Below are 20,069 nucleotides of genomic sequence, written 5' to 3'. Positions count from 1 at the left end.
GTGTGAATTTGGGGCGATTGATCTGAGACTCAAATCCAGGACTCCTGATCTTAAAGTCCGTGCCCCTTTCACCTCGGTCTGGTATTCAGTATGTTCTGAAGCCATTAAGGGCTCGATAAAGTGCCAAGAAGTCAATAAACCCACTTGGGTGGTGTGCACCGTACTGCAAGTTTGAACAACAAATTTTGCCTGTCGCTGAACTACAGATTTCAAATGAAGGTGAAATAATGTTAATCTGCGTGTAATTATTTAACTTTCTGATCACCTGCATTTTGGCAGGCAAGACGGACTGCCACCTTTACGATAATCAGCTAATAAATCCTCATGATTGTTACACTTTTATGCAGAGCAGTAATCTGAACAAATTGTCTGCTGACAGCTGTGGTAAATTGCCAAGAATGAGTGCTGTCAGAGAACAAGTTGTTTTTATGAACGTGCAGAGTAAGTAAATCCCATGTCAAGCAATTTCATTGAGTCGGAGTTATTTGCAATCCAATATAGCAAGATTTATAGCATTATTTATTAGTGTGCAAAATGCTTTTTTATCTTTAAAGTGGCACTGATTTGGGGCACATATATTTTAGGTTAGTGGATTACTACTAACTTTATTTGTTGCATTGTGATCAGGGCCGAGGCATTGGTACTGCCCATGACAATAAAGTGCTATAGATGTAAACTTCAGTAGAGAGTTCTATTTCAACACAATTTTTATTAATAATATAGAAGAAAAGGTTATCCCAAATGGGCAAGTTCCGGGTAAAGAACAAATGCTTTCAACCATAAAATAAATCTATGACTCTATATTTAATGTTAAAGGAAAGAGAATGTGGAATGAGTACCTACTATGTACTATACATAGTACATGTATGTCTGTCCAGGTATAGTGTGGAAAATGAGGAAAACAACCTTTGACTTTGCATGTTAACCAAATTAGTGTTTTCTTAAAGTTGAAGGTCATTGCGTTTGAGCATTTGACACTGTATAGATTCTGATTTGCTGTGTTTATTATTTGTGATATAAATACTACGATGATTGTTCTACTTCCTATGTAAATAAGAGTAGGAGCAATCCTGCCTCATTATTAATTTGAAAACACAAAGATAACTAGTCAGAAAATTCTAAACTGAAGAGAATTTTTAATGAAATCTTTCTGTTTCACCATTTTTCTTACTAAGGATTGAGTGAAGTATTTTATTTGGGAGAGAGACAGTATTTCAGTAAAGAATGTCATTGATTCTTGTCTTGGTTTTTTCCTAAACTCAACCTAAGCCAAACATATTAAGATTTTAATCCATTTTCTTTCATGGCTTACTATTTTTTCTTCTGAAGATTTTCTCAGACAGTTTATACTCACTGCAGTATTTTGTCTACAATAGGCATTTCCAAAGACAGTTTCCATGCACCATGCAGTTTCCAAAGACAGTGTGTATATTAAATAGCTTACCTTCCAGGCAATGAATGGGGAAGCTCCCAAGTTTGTAGAAGTATGCTCTGATAAAGCCACCTCCTCAAAGACAGTTGGACAGTGCCAACTGCTGACAACAGAAAGGCAATAACTGCATTAGCATTTAGTAATGTCAGAGGTGGCGTGCACACTGCATAATTGTGAAACTTGAAAACACATTAGTGGTTACCTATTGAATTCTTTAAAATGCAAAGATTCTAAAGAATTACATATCATATTGATTTGTAATATAAGACCTTATACTATGTGTTTGTTTCACTAACGTAAAGTAGCTCTCATGCAGTAAATCTCAAAAAGCTTCCTAATTTTATGGTTAAATTTGGTCCAAATTAGTAAAATGTGTTTTTAGAAATGACCCCCCCCCCACCAAAGAAATTCTATAGAGGCTTGTCTTCCTGTCCTGAAGGCTTCATTTTTAATTGTCCTCTTATCATGATGGCTTCGTAATATCATGAGCTAGTACTTCAGGGCATAACACACACTTAGAAGTTCCTTGTTAGAGGAGATGTAATTTTTTGTTGCAGATATTCTTCCTGATAATTTTAAGTTGGATTTTGTTTGAATTCTTGCTAGATCTGATTATGCCACACTATTGGTTTGTAAATCAGAATCAGAGTGTAGCTGACAGACAGATGGGCTAGGAGTAAACGTGTCAACTCTGTGTGTTCTCGTTTATCATTCTGTTCACTTATGCTTGTTCAATTAGTATTATACTCAATCCACAGTTTCTTTACTGGGATCTTTTATTTTTTTAATTTTTATTTTACACTGGAGTGTAGTTGATTTACAATGTTGTGTTAGTTTCAGGCGTACAGCAAAATGATTTAGTTATACATATACATATATCTATTCTTTTTCAGATTCTTTTCCCATATAGGTTATTACAGAGTACTGAGTAGTGTTCCCTGAGCTATACAGTAGGTCCTTGTTGATTACCTATTTTATACATAGTAGTGTGTGTATGTTAATCCCAACCTCCTAATTTACTGGGATTTTTTAAAGCCACTGTCCATTTTGTGAGGATTAAAACTAGATGATATAATCTGTAAATCCACCTAACCGAGCATATATGGACTGCAGTTCACTGAAAGCCAGTCAGCAAGTTCAGGGGCCACTGTCAACCCCTCCATGTCATGCAGCTTCTGCTCGTCCCTTAAAATACTTGCAGGTCACATGTGACATATCTGATGTATGGGCTACCAGTGTTAATGCATATATAAAATATTTATGAAGTTTGAATCCTGTCCTATTTTAAATTAAAAAATACACCCAAATAGGCCTAACATTTACTTCCTGTACCCCGTGTGTACATCAATGGTGCTAATCACAAAACTGTTTCATCTGGGTAAAACTGTCATTGGTTACTGGTTTAGGCATGGCAGAAGGAAAGGCGGGGAGAAAAAGGTTACAAGAATACTGAAATTTTTCTCCTTGAACTTAGGGGAAAGCATCACCAAATAAATGTGATATATTCCTTTCATGTGGCTAAGTAATACATATAGTTTTTAAAAGGTGCAAAGAATTTCAAGCTTTGCTATGGAAGTCAGTAAATGTGAGGTCTTGCCATCACTTAATTCCTCTGAGCCTCAGTTTCCCCATTTGTGGAATGAAAGAAAATAGCTCTCCAATCTCAGTTTTGAGTCTCTTTTGATTCTTCTATTGATGATTGATTGACTGATGAGTTCGGAACAGACAGTACATTTTAAAATTGTACAATATCAAACTAAGGCATATGACATAATAAAATTCGTATTATAGTTCCATAGTACTTTCATCTTTTCAAAGTAGTTTTTCATCTGTTATTCCTGTGTTTTTACAGTTCTATGCAAAGAGAAGGCATAAACGAGGAAAATGATGCACAAAAAGTTTGTAACTTGCTTGATATCACAATACTAATGAATAATTCACCTTTGTTAAAACTTTGGTGTTCTGAACCCCTGATGTGAACTCTGAAGCCAAATAACTTCACTAAAAGCAACGCACTAGGTCTGCGGTAGTTCTGGAAATAAGGATGTGAGAAACCAGAAGGCTTAGAAAGGGCTGAATCCCCCAAATTTAACAGAGGCCTGACACACAGTGCACTTAATAAATAGTTAATGAATGAGTGAATGAATTAGTGTTGGAAAGAAATCAACCCACTTTCTGGGAAGACAATATGGAAATGGTAGCATGAGCACATCACATGCTAATCCTGGCTCTGCCACTGTCGCCGTGGGTAAAATTTTGGCCTCTCTGAACCTCTGTCTCCTCATCCATAAGTACTTTAATAGTTGCAGAGCACCAACTATATTCCAGCTCTGTGCTAGGTGCCTGCCCTTGAGGTGTATCAGGAGATTGACAGGAAAAGACATTTCAATGAGAATTAGTTAAAAATTAGCCAAGCAAACATAGGTAGATACATCATCTCAGGCAGAGGGGTTGCTTCATACAAACACAAAGAAAGAGGTGAGCCCTAGCATGGATGATGGGAGAATTACAAGCTGTCAGGAATTACTTAAGTAGTAAGTGTAAGTCAACAAATGACACCCAAGCTGATGGTAGGTTGTGGAGTGCCCCATTGCCTTACTAAGGATATTTTATAGGTGGTGGGGAGCCAGGAGTGGGACATGGTCAGGTTTGGGTTTTGGATATCTGTAACTGTGGGGATTGAATTGTATCAATAATTTTTGCCTTCGACCAGGTTCCCTGGGAAACAGAGCTTGAGGCAGGGATTAGGTGCTGATACTTAATTGGGAGGTACAATCCCAGGTCCTGAGAGTGAGAGAAAGAACATGAGGCAGGGAAGACTAGGAAGTAATGCACAGTGATAGGTTACTAGGCTGGCCATGTTCCCTGTGTTTCAGAGACACAGTGGTTGCCCAGCAGGTGTGCCCACTTGGACACATGTGGATAGGCAATATGGAGAATCCTGCTTTGGAATGGTTTGTGAGAGGGTGGAAGGCATGGGGAGTTATCTTCCCATCACCTATGCCATTGATCTAAGTTCACCCCATAAGGAAAAAACTTCTGCATTGTTTCATCTGGTTTCTTTGGCAGTTGATCAGGAAGCCAGATCCCATACTCCACAGTGTGGCTTTTTATCCAAGTGCAGAAGTGGCCTTAGAAGCCAGAAATTGGGGGCATGTGGCAGTTGGGCCTAGATACACGGTGGCAGCCAATCGGAGTGCTCAGCCCATTTGGGCAAGTGAAAGTTAGGACAGTCCGAGGCCAGCCCTAGGTGGAAGACCTATGAGGACTCAAGCCCAGCCGATTGGTCACAGTGGTGGGATGAGGAGCAGCCCCTTGGAAAGACCCAGCCAAAGTCGAGGCTGAGGCAAAGCAGGCAGCTGAGGACCCAGGAGTTCCTTGTGGAACCCAGATACAAAACAGATGTAAGGGGAGCTGTTCTTTGAACAAAAGAGGAGAATCCACACTTCTTTTTTCACTCCATGCATGGTGACCTGGATGCACCCCCTCCCAGTTCTCCTTAGAAGACAATTTGATATTAAGTTAGATTGTCTGCCTTCTGGCACCAACATTCAGACTTTTGTCAGCAGGGTAGAGGCGTAATACCTCTGAGGAATAATATTTCATTGCCTGTAAGATGAATTTGTTCTCTTACCATTTTTTTGGTTTGTGGAATTGCAAAGAAAGGAAGATGTAAACAAGTGTAAACATGGATAGAGTTATAATAAATTGTGGAATTTGAGGTTTTTGAGAATTTGAAGTTCATCTAGTTCAATTCCCTCATATCACAAATGAGAAACCTGGAATTCCAGGGGCTAAGAGTTGTCTTGGAAAAGGTCATCCAACTAATTAGTGACAGATGGAGGGCTAGAACCAAGGGAATCTGATGCCCAGTCATGGGCTCTTTCCCCTGTGAATGTGTCTGTGTATATATTTTTGGAGTTCATGAATTTGCTTCAATACTTTTAAAAATTTGCCTTTTCATTTTCATAACAACATAAAACCATCAATTTTTGCTTATTCGGAACCATCTGAATGATCACCTAGTATTTCTGTAACCAAACTACAGTGAATCCTTCCTTTGTTGAGAACATAATAGTACAGGCAAGCCAAGTACAGGTGAATCTGCCTGTTGGACTGCTATAACCGAACACCATAGACTGGGTGGATGGAATTCAACAGAAATTTATTTTTCACAGTTCTAGGGGTTGAGAAGTCCAAGATCAAGACACAAGCAGATTTGGTGTCTGCTTTCATGGTTCATAAACTGCTGTTTTCCTCTGTGTCCTCACATGACAGAAGGGATGAGGGATCTCTCTGGTGCCTTTTTTATAAGGGCACTAATCCCATTCACGAGGGCTCCACTCTCATGACCTAATCACTTCCCAACCACCCCACCTCTTAATGTCATCACGTTGGGCACTAGGTTTCAACATATGAATTTTGGATAACACACAAACATTCAAACCATAGCACTGGCCCATAGTAATTATTCCTGAATTCACTTTGCAATACACTATGTTGCAGGAGTTCCATCTTTGTACATATTTATTCAATAACAACAAAGGAATAGCAAAAGCTTTTGCTCCACCAAATTCCAGCAATGATTCGATACTCATTTAATGCAGATATCAGTGATGCTGTAATGCTAACTTTATCCTGAAGTTAACAGGACAATTTTACTTGGTTATCAGGTGACATTTTGCTTTAAATGGCATCTGAGGATTACTCCTGAGCAGAGTTTTTAGATGAATAGGAGATCTGAGTAACCTCAACTAGCAAAAAGCATCTTGAATTCATTAATGCTCTCTTTTCAAAATATTTGTATACATAGGCATTTTCTATATTAGAATGATTAAAGTCAACATTCTGAACCGTTAAATATAGGAGAGAACCGGGGACTATTTCTACGAGTGTACACAATATTAAAAATTTAGTTGCAGCAGAAAGGTATAATCCTTCCTATAGATGTGCAATGGTAATTTAAATTTTATTAGTTCCATAGCTTTTAAAATTCAATTTGTAATTTTTTCTTAGTTTATCGTCTTCTAAGAGCAATTACTTACAGCATTCTTCCTAGTTCATACATATTTTTAAAGCATAAAAATTACACACTTCTATACTTGAAACCTGAGTTAATGTGTCCTGTTCAAAACAAGTCTGGATATCACCCTGTTTAAGAACTGCCTCACATAGCACATTCCTCCAGGATGCACAATTACAGCAATGACAGACTGGTTGTGGAAAAAGCCTAGATCTTAGATTCCAGAGTGCTAGGTTCAGGTCTGGCTCTGCTAATAACTAACTGTGTATCTCCGTTGATTCATGTGACTTCTCTGGCCCTCAGTTTCCTCATTGGTAAATTAAGGAGATTTTGAGGATCACAAATCCTTATGCCTCTTGGCACTGGGTACAGAATTAAGTGAAATAGTCCAGCTGTAAGTTAGACAGTATTGCGGTCAATAACTCAGAGGACATTTGCTCTTTCTTTAAAGTTATTTAAATTCAAAACTTTTTTTAGCACAATAAAAACAACAAATCTATGGACCAGCTTTGATCTGAGAGTGGCCAGTTTGCAGTTCCTGGACTGCATCTTTAGAACACCTTCCCCAACTCTAAAGAATTAAATGCAATGACTCTAATATAAAAGAGGAGGAGGCCAACACCTAAATGACCAGCACTTAATGGTAATAGGCAATAGGGCATGAGCAGGACTGGAAATGCATGATCAGAGTGAGTGAAAGACCCTTCTTGGTCCCAACTTAACCAACCAAAAGTACAACCAAAAATGCATGATCAGAGTGAGTGAAAGACCCTTCTTGGTCCCAACTTAACCAACCAAAAGTACTATCTGAACTGTCATCCCTGTTCAATTCTCCAGTGTCATACTCTCAGTCTAGTCCAAAGATTCATTCACATTCAACAAATTATAGGCTAGGCACTGTGCCAGATGCTGGAAAGATCTGTAGAAAATCATATTCATGTTTCTCCTTTCTATTAGAGAATGCATTTGATTAGCTGTTCTTCACCATTGCATTTTTTAACCCTCAATTTGTTCCAGGTATTATTAAGAACTAATTCCAATTAAAATTTGAATATTAAATAAGGCATTTGATATGTTTCTTCATCGTTTAGAATCTAAGGGGACAGCATGAGAGTATTTTGAAATGGATATTGTGTTTGCAGAAACAGTGAGGTTACTTGATATACATCCTAACTTTAGGAAGATGTTTTCCTGACTTGGTACAGACCCTAATTTCCTGCTGTCTCGATAGTTAGCATTTAGGGCATGCAGATTTTCTATCACTGACCAGGACGTTTCTATTCTTCTTCATTTCTTGCATCTATAGTCCTCTTTCTCCCAATTGTTTCTAGTCTGGCTATCTTTCATGTCATTTTTGATAGGCAAAAATAAAACATAAATGTCAAACTTTGATTCAGTTTCTAAAATCACTCTCACTAAAGATGTTTGAACTCAACCATAAGCTTTGAGGCCCTATTCACAGATGTTTAACTTAAAAGCAAAATAATAAACAATAAATAGAGTGAAGAATAAGAAGGGGCAAAAATTTAATCTGTCCCTAATAGCTGACCACCCCTTGTTTATGACAATACCACATCTATTCTTATAATTGGCTATTTCCTGTTTCAAATGTCTTTTATTCATGTCTGCCCCCTTTCTCTCTGTTTATTGCCCTTGTGGTTTTGGTCACCACAGTATCTTTCTCTTCCAAATCAATTGACATTTTTATGAAAAGAGTCTGCAAAGTGTTCAGCTCTGAGGAGGTGATATATCGAGCATGGGTTGCCATACTATTACAAAGTCTCTCTTCAGGCAACTCTCGTACGTAACACTTCAGCTATAATGTTTTCAGAGGATTTGTTTGTTTGTTAACTTAGATTTATGCAGTGTTCTATGAATAAATTGGCATGGTTTTAAAAATGTAAAACGTATGACATCATCATAGTAAATGGTCTATTCTCTGCTTAATAACATTTCAGAACAAGGGCAAAACACCTATTGTTTTAGAGTGGCACAAAAATTCACTCTTGGTCATTTGCCTCTTTAGATAGCTCACATTAGTCTCTCTGTAAGCAAAGCCCCACTGATCTGGGCCATCCTAGGGACTGAAAGCCCCTGCTGATTTATAAATATGGTGACAGTGGGTAGTAATCAAATCAGATAAGCACATTTTTTGGCATCTTACAAGAAATAAGCAATTAGATACTAAAATAATCAGAGTCTGAATTTTGTGAAGTCAGCTGACATGAAATACGTATGCTTCCAGTGGTCCAAATGGTATTTCCATTGATTTATTTTTCACATAGCTCTGAGCAGCCTGCACCTCCACTGTTTGATGTGGCCAAAAAAAAAGCCTTTTGCTAATTCAAAACATTTCTTTTTAGGTGCCAGATCGACCTGTCAGCTCTCAGTAGGGAACAGACACACAAGTTGGAGCTGCAGCTGGAGGAAGGGGAGGGGCACCTGGTGTTGCTGGTCACCCTGACAGCTTCGGCCACAGTCAGCATCTCTGACCTCTCTATCAACTCCCTGGAGGACCCGAAAGAACGCGAGGAAATATTAAAGAGATATGTACGTATGTAAGCCTCCTCCTTCAGGGTCATGGGTGACTAGAAGAGGTTGTAAATAATTTACATGGAGTGACAGAAGTACATCTGCAAAGCTGTCTGACAGATGAATCAGCAGAAGCAGAAGCCTGGGCAGATGCAAATACCATGCATATCTTTGCAGAAGCACTTGGGGTACCCATGGATATCTAGACACCTGGTCTTCTCTCGACTCTCTTCCAGAGCAAGTTCTAGATTCTGAGATTCTCCTCAGTAATTTTATCACACCACAAAATTATCATGCAGGGAAACTTCCTGTAATGGAAAGTCAAGTTTATATAATACTTTAAAATGAGTTCATTGATTATTTGTCATTGGAATTAAGATTTCTTTGTCTTTACAAATTTGAAATGGAGTTAACTGCACTTACTTTTTAATTAGTAGGTTGGTTACTGGAGGATATTCACAGAAATAATTTTTCCTTTCCACTGCTTAGAAAAGCCTCACTTCATTCCTTTAATTTTTTAAAATCGAATGTGAAATATAATTAAAAGGAGACTTTCTTACCTTTTGATCAGATGTAGAGTGATAGGGTGGCATAGTGAGTCACTAAAATAAGTACCCTTCTCAAATTTTATCAAACCCAAACATTCACAACCAAATCTACCTATTTCCCAGCATCCTCACGGTCTGCATTTCCCACCATGTAGTTTTCTTGAATCAACAGAGAGGGGAGCTCTTACTCCATTGTTCTCTCTTAGTGAAGCCTCGAGAAAGTGAATGTCCAGTACCCGTGAAGCTGGAAGAAAAAAGAAAAGCTTTTCCACTTAAAATTACAAAGCTTGTATTGTACAATGCTGCCAGGTGTTTAGAAGGCTCCTCTAGACACTCAGTCATGAAACCAAGCTCTGACTAACAAAGAACCGCTTAATTTTTTTCTTTTTTTTAGATTTTAAAATATTCCTATTTGCTGACTGACATCCTTCCAATAACTGAATTTAATAAAGATGTACCTTATCAGGCTGTGCAGATAACATGAAGTGCTGGTACTAATGCTCTACAATATTCTTCAAACAGATTAGCAGGATGTGCGCTTCAGCAAATTTATTCTGGCTATCTCCACTGAATCAGCTGTCTGCTAATGCTTGTACAACTCATCCACCAATGGTGTTATCATAAACAATTTAATAGAGGTGACTTAGCAAGGCTAAATAGTATATATTTTTAAACCACCTAAGAGCCCAAGGTATTGTGTGGCATCTTCTAATATATAATTGCAGTTGTGAAAATTATTTCACATTTTGGTACCCACCAAGACATATTCTCCTGTTCCCAGAAGTGAGACTCATGAATTAAAACAATTTTAAAGAAATTAATTCATATATTAATATAAAAATGATTCTAGGTATTATAATATTATATTTGATGGATTAATATTTGATACTATCCCATATATTAGAATGATACTACGGGCTAGGTAATTAGAAATGATCCAATTACTTTTTTTTTTTTCTCTTTGCTGTAAGGGATTCCTTAAATCAGCCGTTTCCATTTAGAATTTGAGTATTTGTTTCTATACCTACTTTCAAATATTAGTTATTATTTCAGTAAAATGTAAAATATTATGTGGATGTCCCGGCTAATTCTCAGATTATATTCTGCTCAATATACTAAAAAGTGAACCAAGTTTAAATATACTTTTCTTTAGCCCTGAATTTCAAGCATAGGCCTGTATCTCCCTTTAGAATCATATTTGCTAAGAAGCTAGTGTATGCAATATAGCACATGTATTATGATTACTCATAGCAACGCAAGGACAAAGATCTATATTTTAGGGTTTCAGAGTGTTTCCTTTTTATTCTATAGATTATAAAATGAATGAATACTGCATGATGTTTGAAATATCACTTGTTTTGGAGAAACATATAATATAAAAGAGTTTATTTGGAGAATTATACATATGTTTTCCTGTGAGAACGTGTGTATTTATTTTTTTTTAAGTTTAGGTTCAACCTAAGAATTTGATTTGGCTCTGGTTGTGGTGAGGAAAGTAAGTGGATTGCCCCACTCTCATATGGAACAGCCCTGAAAAGGTTCTCCGCTGCTGTCATTCAGCTGTTCATTGCAAAGCATTGAAGCCCCACAAATTAAACAGACGTTACTGTGTGTGCCATTATTTGATCACCCCATTCTGAAAAGATGGCTAAGTCCATTTTTCTTTTTTTTTCTTCTTTTTGCGGGGCGGGTGGTGGGGAAGCAGGGAAGGTCAACAGGGGGCGGGTAGTAATGGGTAGTAGACCAAGAGCGATTGTATGACCTTTTCAGAACGGGGATGCTGAACCCTTGCTCCCCTTGTCACAGTTTAAAAACCAGAGGAGCTAGTTTAGAGAAGAAGTTGTTAGCATTCCATTTTTATTATGACATTTCACAGTCATCTGATTTAATGTCCCTTGACCGGATTGTCCACCGTGAGACGATAGGCTTGAAATGTTATTTAGAGCATTGATAAAAGGTGAGCGGTTCTAAGATGACAGCGAGTCATAAGGCTGGTGGTGTGACATTAATTTTCTCCATAACAGAGATGGAATAAGACGTCACGGTGACAAGCTGTCAATCAGTTCTGGCCCCTCAGAGCATCTCGATGCCATAGGACGGGGTATTGCCTCTCCCGTAATAGAGCTGAACTGAGATGCTCTCCCTGACAGCTGCTGCAGCCATAGAGAAAATATATTATACAGGCTTTCATTAAAAAAATAAAGAGGACTCCTCTCCAGAGCATTTCAATCTTTTCCCATCTATTGAGGGCTGAAAGGATGCACAGCAAATCATAGATTCCTCTGCTATGGAAATTTCTGGCTTCAGAAGCCATCCAGGTTTTGAGGCCTTCTAAAATAACCGTAAATAACAAGGCAGGAATACCTCTTGATGAAGCATTCCTTAAAGTTATATTTTTAAACTGATATATTTACATTTTTTGCTTTTTTGTTTTTTTGATGTTCTTATTATAATCCATGTGTTACTGGCCTAAACAGTTGAAGTTTGCAATAAATTACTGAGCGTCAGCTGACTCGAGGAAATGAAACCTTCAAATAATAATTACCCCTCCAAACGCAAAGCAGAACTTCGGAGCTGAAGCACCAGAAGCAGTGTGACTCTGCAATGAGGTTACCAGTATGAAAACGATTCTCTGACTGAAGATATTTGTTCTAGTCACAGTGAAACTTAGTTTAAATTGCTCCTGAAAATTAAAGGACAGGAACCTTTTGCTAAAACTCTTCTCCATCGTTAGATTAGGAGACTTACCTGGTCTGTAACACTCAGTAAGCTCTGAGATAAGGAGCAGCTTCCCACACCTGATCATTACGACCTTAGGAAGACAACATGCCTACAAATCTCTGAATTATAATACTGCGGTCTAAAGTTTCCACTTCTAAACCCTTAATTTACAGGAATGTAAATGGAGAGAGAAGTGCGTTTTTATTGAACCCTGTCACCCTCGTAGTTTCAACACAGTTTGGGTGATAAACAACTGTTTAAAAACAATAAAAGATTAAGAGCTAATCCTTGTGCTAAACACTCTTTTTTAAAAGTTAGGCTCTGAGATTACACGTCTATCTGCGTTTCCTCCTCTCAATGTGCCAAGGTCAGAGCATCAGTGTAAACAATGACTAGTCACACGGGGTTGATAAAGTTAATATCGCGGTAAGCTTGTACTTGTCAGTCTTCTCACATTCTCAATGCAAAGATGGGAATGTTCCGTAGTAACATTTTAATAGATAACTTTATTAGGTAAAACTATGTTATGCTCCCGGTTTTAAAGCATTTTACCGATTATGATAAAGAAGCACCTTTGATTTACTGAATAAAAGTGCTGATCTTGTCATGAGAAAGGTGCAATGAAGTATAAATAAACAAATGCATATCACGTTCTATAGGTTGATTTTACTCTCTATTTGTGTCCGTTAATTAGAGTTCTGAATTATTTTCTTGCTATCCCTCTTTTAATTCCTTCTGGTATTACGCTTATTCAAACTCTACCATTATTAATTCATGAAATTAAATAGGTTTCAGCATTTGGATCTGATTCTTCTATCAAAATTTGTATACTTCTATACCTACTACAATGACAAACAAAATTACAAATTTAGGAAAAATTACTCATCACTTTTGAATTTATTTTTTAATCAACTTGATTTATTTTCAAAGACAAAAATAAAACAAATAAATTTTAAAAACACCTAAAAGGTGTGTGGTAGAAATACGTCTTTTGAATCAAATATTAGAAAATAGTCTTAAATAATTTAACCCTTATCTAGCACCTACCATTTGCAAAGCTGCCCAAGAAGAAAAGGGTAGAAAAATAATTAATTTAATGTTGTCTTTCTTATTCCCAAAGTCTGAAGTGTGTTACTTAACCAACAACTTAAGATTCAGTATTAAGAATCAATAGTCTTCAAATCATCATGCCCATAGATAAAAGATTTCTTGGAGCACTTTGGTAAAGGAGACTGATGGAAGAATGCAGACATGTAGTATTTTATAATTTATTGTTCATCATCTACTGCTAATTACTTACGGGGGAGAAATGTTGTGGTATTTTTTACTCTTTCAAAAAATCTACTTATATAGCAACAATTATCTACATAAATGTGTGTGTGTGTGTATACATTCTTGATGGTGGAAAGGTCATCTGTACTGAAGAAACACAAATATCCCTTTGATCACTTAAGCAGCATCCTGAGATCAACTGTAACACTTAATGTTTCCTCAGCGCACTCTTTGAGACCCTTTATGACCTTTCTTTTCTAATACTGATGTTGGGTTCTTTCAGAGCCCATTGCGGATATTTCACAACCTGAAAGATGTGGGATTCCTCCAGGTGAAAGTGATCAGAGCAGAAGGGTTAATGGCCGCTGATGTCACAGGTAAGAGCCGATGCAGTTTTCCTTTTGCCTGTATATCAAGCAGCATGCAAGGTGTACACCGTTTGATGACTGAACTTTTCATTTCACCTGACTCGATCATCAGAGTAAATAATACAAAGTTTGTTGATCTTACAAAGATTTGCTATCCACCTGATTTTTATACCGTCTCTGCTTTTTAAAAGAAGGGTAACATGTTAAAAAGTAAACAATAAAAAGGGAAACAACTTTTGAATTGTTGCCTTCTCCAAGGTTTAGTCAACATAGTGGTTATATTTCTTCCAGGTTTCATCATTTTGGCATTTTGGCTTAGTAATGCTGTATCTTCTTCTCTTAGACAGTATCAGCTTCCCTCAGATGATATTGTAGCATCAACACTGATAATTCAAACATGGATGAAATCTGTTGCATAGTTCACTGAAAAGTTTAGATACATAATACTCAATTCCTTGGTATGAACTGTTGGTATTTGGGTTGCTGATACAATTCCTTAGTTGTCCAAATTCCCTAGCACATCCCAGAGATCATTCTGGATCTAAACTAAACATCTGCATTGTTCTAAATTTTTTTTTTATAGTGATTTATTTTTTTATTTTATTTATTTATTTATTTTTTAATTTTTATTTATTTATTTATTTATTTATTATTATTTATTTATGGCTGTGTTGGGTCTTCGTTTCTGTGCGAGGGCTTTCTCTAGTTGTGGCAAGTGGGGACCACTCTTCATCACGGTGCGCAGGCCTCTCACTATCGCGGCCTCTCTTGTTGCGGAGCACAGGCTCCAGACGCGCAGGCTCAGTAATTGTGGCTCACGGGCCTAGTTGCTCCGCGGCATGCGGGATCTTCCCAGACCAGGGCTCGAACCCGTGTCCCCTGCGTTGGCAGGCAGATTCTCAACCACTGCGCCACCAGGGAAGCCCCTAAATTTTTTTTAACCTAGAAGCAGGTCTGTAAAAATGCCAAACTCAGTATGATGTCTTAAAGCTTCCTGATTTGGATATTGCTGTTTCTGTGGCATGTTAATTAATGAATTATTTCATCAATTTCCAGAATTAAATTATTGTTTTGAATTTGCAACTATGTGAGCATTCACTTACTCTTTAATTTCATAGGCTTTGGGGGGTATTTATACAATTCCTTAGATTGTCCATCTCAAGGTGGATAATAAATAGGACTGACTTGAACAATTTTGTGCAGATTTCCCTGTTCCTGAAAGAAAGTGTCCACTTATTATTTGTGGAAATATGCTTACCACTGTGAATGGCCAGCAAGTTGACCCTTAAAGGGTAGCTAACTTATTTGAAGGGGAGAAATGTACTTTTCCTACCGTATAAGGGCTTGCAAACCCATTATATGATCACTGCTGCCCTTAATTCATGGAACAGAATCAAAACCTAATTAAAAGATCACATGCCTTAGAACTAAAATAGCAGATGTCTGTTCAAAAATGGCAATATTTTAAATTTTTTAATATTTGCATAGTATTGAATGACTGTTTACTGTATGATAAAAGTAAAAATGTTGAGAGTTTACAGTTTCTTTAAAGAGGATTTTATCAACTCATTTGTAACCAAGAAGATAATAACAACTGTCAGATATTATTTCAAAATAGGCATACCTGAAAATAGTGGGAGAGAGGATTGTTTGTAATCTTTTTGCAAATATACTGACTTGGCTCCTTGTACTAAACAATTAGTGAATGCTGAGTTTATTCACTTTGTATTTTATTTCTGGTGTGGTTAAAATCAAATTAATTTGGACACAATGATTTTTAAATTATTATGCTGCTTTCATTATTAGAACCAACAGTCAACAGTGAATGGTTGACTAACTGCTTTTTTTTTTGTTCACTTTGGACATTAACTTAAAGACCAGAACAGGAACTCAGGGCTGCTTTTACACTACAGAGGTTCTGGCCAGCCTTTGATTCCCAGCAGCAGGTAGATTCAGGAATTCATGGCCGAGATGTTCACCATCATGGGAAATATCTTCACTTTTCTTCAGGATTTTCTGCGGGGGAGGGGAGCACCCAGTGTTGGGCTAAAAACGTCTGAAGATAGGGAGAAAAGCCTAAAATAAAAAGTATCTCAGAGGGCACCTAAGTGTTAAGAACTATCACTGGGTATTTATAGTGGGCACAATAATTTCTTATAGAAAAATTCAAGTCCTCTTTACTTCAAAAGTTTAGATACCTGCCCATTACACAAGTTAAATGCAATTATATGTTTGTCTCTCTTGGAGAGAAGCTGTCATTGCTTTTGAAACTTCATGAATATGCAAACTGCGTTAACCCAGTTGGCCTATATGCCACTAAGCAAGTTAAAGTACATGTTCTCTTGAAGCTGGAAAAAATAGATATATTTCTTTCGTAATGGTTCTAGGTAAACTAATGTGAATAAGAATCACCTTTTCCCTAGGGATTCAGTGAGACATAATTTTGATCTGATAAAATGAACTTTAATTTGGGGAATACTAAATAACAGATTCTCCATTTTTTCCTTCTAGTTTTAGGGACATAATGATTCCTCATTCCTCACTGACCTTATAATCTAATGTGCTCTGAATTGAATAAGAGAGATGTTGAACTATTCAGGGGCAAGAGGATAATTCAGTCTTTGACCTTGCTCACTCTTGGACCTTTTGTGGTCTTTATGACATTTGTGATGGTGGCAGAAACTGAGGACCATGTATTTAAGACAGAAATGTCTGAATAGTCTACCAATTTTTAAAAAAAATCTTTACTTCTGAAAAGGGTAAATATTTATATGTATACTGATCCTTCCTGGTCTTTATCATGAAATTTGGGTATCATGAAATTTGAGCTTATCACAAATAAGCTCTTTGCATACTTTATCTCCTACTTGCTCAAAGAAGAACTTTAAAAATATGTTTTATATCTCAGTGGATAATCATAGTCAGGCTCTACAAGATATTCAGCAACAGTTTGAGGGAAGGGAGTAGAGTCAATGGTGTGTCTTCAGATGCTCAAATTAGCATCCATTTAGGATTGTTGTGGATGGAGAGGGGATATTTTAAATCACTGATAGCAAAGAATATTTTTTGACCTGATATAAATGAGGCTATAGCTATAAGATACCTAGTTGGTTTCTGAACACTTGCCCAGACAAGTCCAACAACACAAACTCATATTTGCCCAACTTCACCCTATATTTAAAATATTTTTAATGATTAAAACATAAAGTTAAACTTCCATAGTTTAAGCAAAAAATTTTAAATTACAATATTCCATCATTTAGCATGAGCACAAGAAAAAGAGATTCTATAATCTGTTAAGTAGCCATCAATCTTGCTGCAGTTACAAAGAGTTTTTTCCTTTCAAAATGTAAAATTTTTCTTTTGTTACAACACATTCATTGAGAAACATTGTGATACTGTATTAACTCTGTGTGAATAAAGAGCAATTGAGACTCTCTTTGAATGAGTGAGTATAAAGCACAAATTACTTTTTAATGAAACCCTCAATTCTTTCCCTTTCCACAAAAAGCCTATAGCCTTGTTCAGCTGAAGTCTACTACAGTAGGTCACTTCAGTTAAGCCCCTAATAAACTGTTGATAGTCGAGGGTAGTTTTTTCTTCCATCTCAATAGCCCAGTGTTGGACAGTGCACTTCAAATCATTAAGGTTAATACAGATTTTAAAAAGAGATTAACTCTGGTGGTTAAGGCCTCAATTTACAACTCCCACACATACACATGCATTGAGTGAGGCACAAGAGTGGATTGAAATTTCAGTCAAATTGTGGGCAGCCTTTCACAGCCTGAGAAAGTGGCACTCCGGTTTTCAAAGTTGGTCAGCTAAATTCTTCGTGAGGGAAAAAGTTTGATTAACTGAAAAATACTGCACGGTACAACTTACTTACCTTTCACGTAACCAGTGAAAAGGTTAATGTCTCTCTGGATCATCAAAGCAAAACCTGCAGATCGTCTGGCCATGTGTTCACTGGGGGAAGATTCTACCACTAAATCAAGTGCTCCCTGAAACTGGACAGATTGTGAGGAGAGAGAGAGACCAATGGTGGACATTTTTTTTTTTTTTTTTTTTTTTGGTGGTGGTGATGGGAAACAGTTCATGTATGTTGGAATTTGTCTTTTCTAGTTTCTAATTATTCTTCCTTGGACGGGGCCTAATTTTTGCTTTCAGCCGAACATTTAAAGTCTTCTGTATTGAGTGAGGCTTTCTTTGCAGCGTATTTAGACCTGGCCTATTGGTTCTTTCAAGTTCTTAGAGAAGAAAAAGAAAAAGGTTCTTCTCCTCAGTCCCTCCCCTTCATTTTCCCCTGGGTTTTCTTTGAGCTCCTGAGGAAGAGGTCACAGCCTCCCTAGGGATACCAGCCACTCAGTTTCAGAAACACTGATATGGGAGAACTGTGAAACCCTTTCAAAAGATGCCCTACCTTTCACTCTATTAAAAGGTACACTAATATAAAACTTCTTCACTCCAGGTGAATTGATCTCTCAAATTAATGCACCATCTCTTTTAGGAAACAATAGAGGGAGAGAGAGAAAAAAAAAGGAAGAGAGGGAGAGAATTTTACAGTTAACATAAGCTGTCATTGAAATAGTCCCATTAAATGAGCATATCTTTTTCTAGAACAACACTACACATAAAGATTTGTAACTCAGCAGCTCCATAGTCTGGAAATCTACTAGTTTTTAAGAGAGCTGTTGACTACCCCTTTATTTGCATAGACTTTCCCATGTTTTTCTTTAGGAAAACTGTCTTCATTGTTGGAAAATATTTCAGTAACAAAACAGCAGAAAAAGACATGCTACGGTTTTTTTATCAGCTTCCGTGAGAGTCTTATTATCTTAAGAAATAACAGTTAGCAGCTCAGATTCATTAGCAGAGCTAAATTTAAGCCCCATTTGACAGGCTGCCTAGAAAACATTTTGTTTTGCTGTCTGTGGGCTTTAATTAAGATGTGTTCAATTTCAGTCCTCTTCAGTCTAGCCTCCACACCCCACCCCAACTTGCTGTGTCACAGACCGGCGATCAGACACTTTCAGATGGTCCGGCCCATGACTTTGACCTTCTGTGCAGTCCAGCGTTCCCTGGGGAACCGTTCAACTCATGAGGTCTGATTTCACACTTCCAGGATGCCTCAGCTCTCTCAACAATGACAGGGAGACAAAGCCCTTTAGAGCAGGCCGCATGGGGACTTGTTTAAATTGGAAACCAGAGAGGAGTCAAGGAACAAGGTTATGGGCTACAGAATAGTGCTTTTAATAAAGAGCTCACAGCTCCGGCTCAGCTCAAAGAAGTCTACCTCTGTACAATTAATTGAGCCATTTATCTGGAGCATCTTAGGCCTCTACTTTCTCACAGATTGTGTGGTAAATATCAGCTAGGAAGCAAATGAGATATGCATGAAATGAATTTTAACACTTTGATTATTGTGCCTCCAGTCTTCATTAAAAGTAAATTTATTTGTAGTTCTGACCTCATTATCAGTAGGCTGCCTGCATTTTTATTGGTTCCTGTGATTTCCAGCTTGAGTGTGTCATGAAGGTATATTTTCTACAGAGATTTGGATTTATTATTCTTGATATTTTCTCTGAACATTATAGGTCTATTCAGAGAAAGAAAATGAAAAGGGAGCTGTACAGAGAAAGGCGAGCCTCTTCTTTGAAAGTTTTATATACTGAATGCTAAGCACATATACATCCAAGCTATTATCCTTTTTAAAAATTAACTCTTGTGGGTTACTCAAGCAAATTGCATAAGATATGAGCAATTGTCACTTGAGTGGCCCTCAGTATATGATAGCTGTACTGGTAGAAGTAGCTATGCTGTTTCTTTTATAGAATTGTAGCAGTTTGAATTTTTATTTTATTTTATTTATTTATTTTTGGCTGCGTTGGGTCTTCGTTGTTGCGTGCAGGCTTTCTCTAGTCGTGGGGAACAGGGGCTACTCTTCGCTGCGGTGTGCAGGCTTCTCATTGCAGTGGCTTCTCTTGTTGCGGAGCATGGGCTCTAGGTGCACAGGCTTCAGTAGTTGTGGCACGTGGGCTCAGTAGTTGTGGCTTGCGGGCTCTAGAGTGCAGGCTCAGTAGTTGTGGCATGCGGGCTTACTGGCTCCGCGGCATGTGGGATCTTCCCGGACCAGGGCTCGAACCCGTGTCCCTTGCACTGGCAGGCGGACTCTG

At 37.5% G+C, this 20,069-nt stretch overlaps 1 protein-coding gene across 15 annotated transcripts in view; it reads left to right on the top strand.

The window, feature by feature from the left end:
• The window catches only part of MCTP1 (multiple C2 and transmembrane domain containing 1), a 560,962-nt gene that overhangs the window by 355,271 nt on the left and 185,622 nt on the right, over positions 1-20,069 (top strand). For all 15 annotated transcript variants that reach the window (XM_057541264.1, XM_057541263.1, XM_028162670.2 and 12 more), the window contains 2 exons: positions 8,819-9,005; positions 13,812-13,905. In XM_057541264.1, the coding sequence (XP_057397247.1) occupies positions 8,819-9,005; positions 13,812-13,905 (281 nt within the window). The remainder of the gene's footprint in view (positions 1-8,818; positions 9,006-13,811; positions 13,906-20,069) is intronic.

This window comes from Balaenoptera acutorostrata, chromosome 2 (assembly GCF_949987535.1).
Source record: "Balaenoptera acutorostrata chromosome 2, mBalAcu1.1, whole genome shotgun sequence".
Taxonomy (NCBI): Eukaryota; Metazoa; Chordata; class Mammalia; order Artiodactyla; family Balaenopteridae; genus Balaenoptera; species Balaenoptera acutorostrata.
Note: the sequence above shows the minus strand (reverse complement) of the source record. Positions and strands in the feature narration are given on the sequence as shown.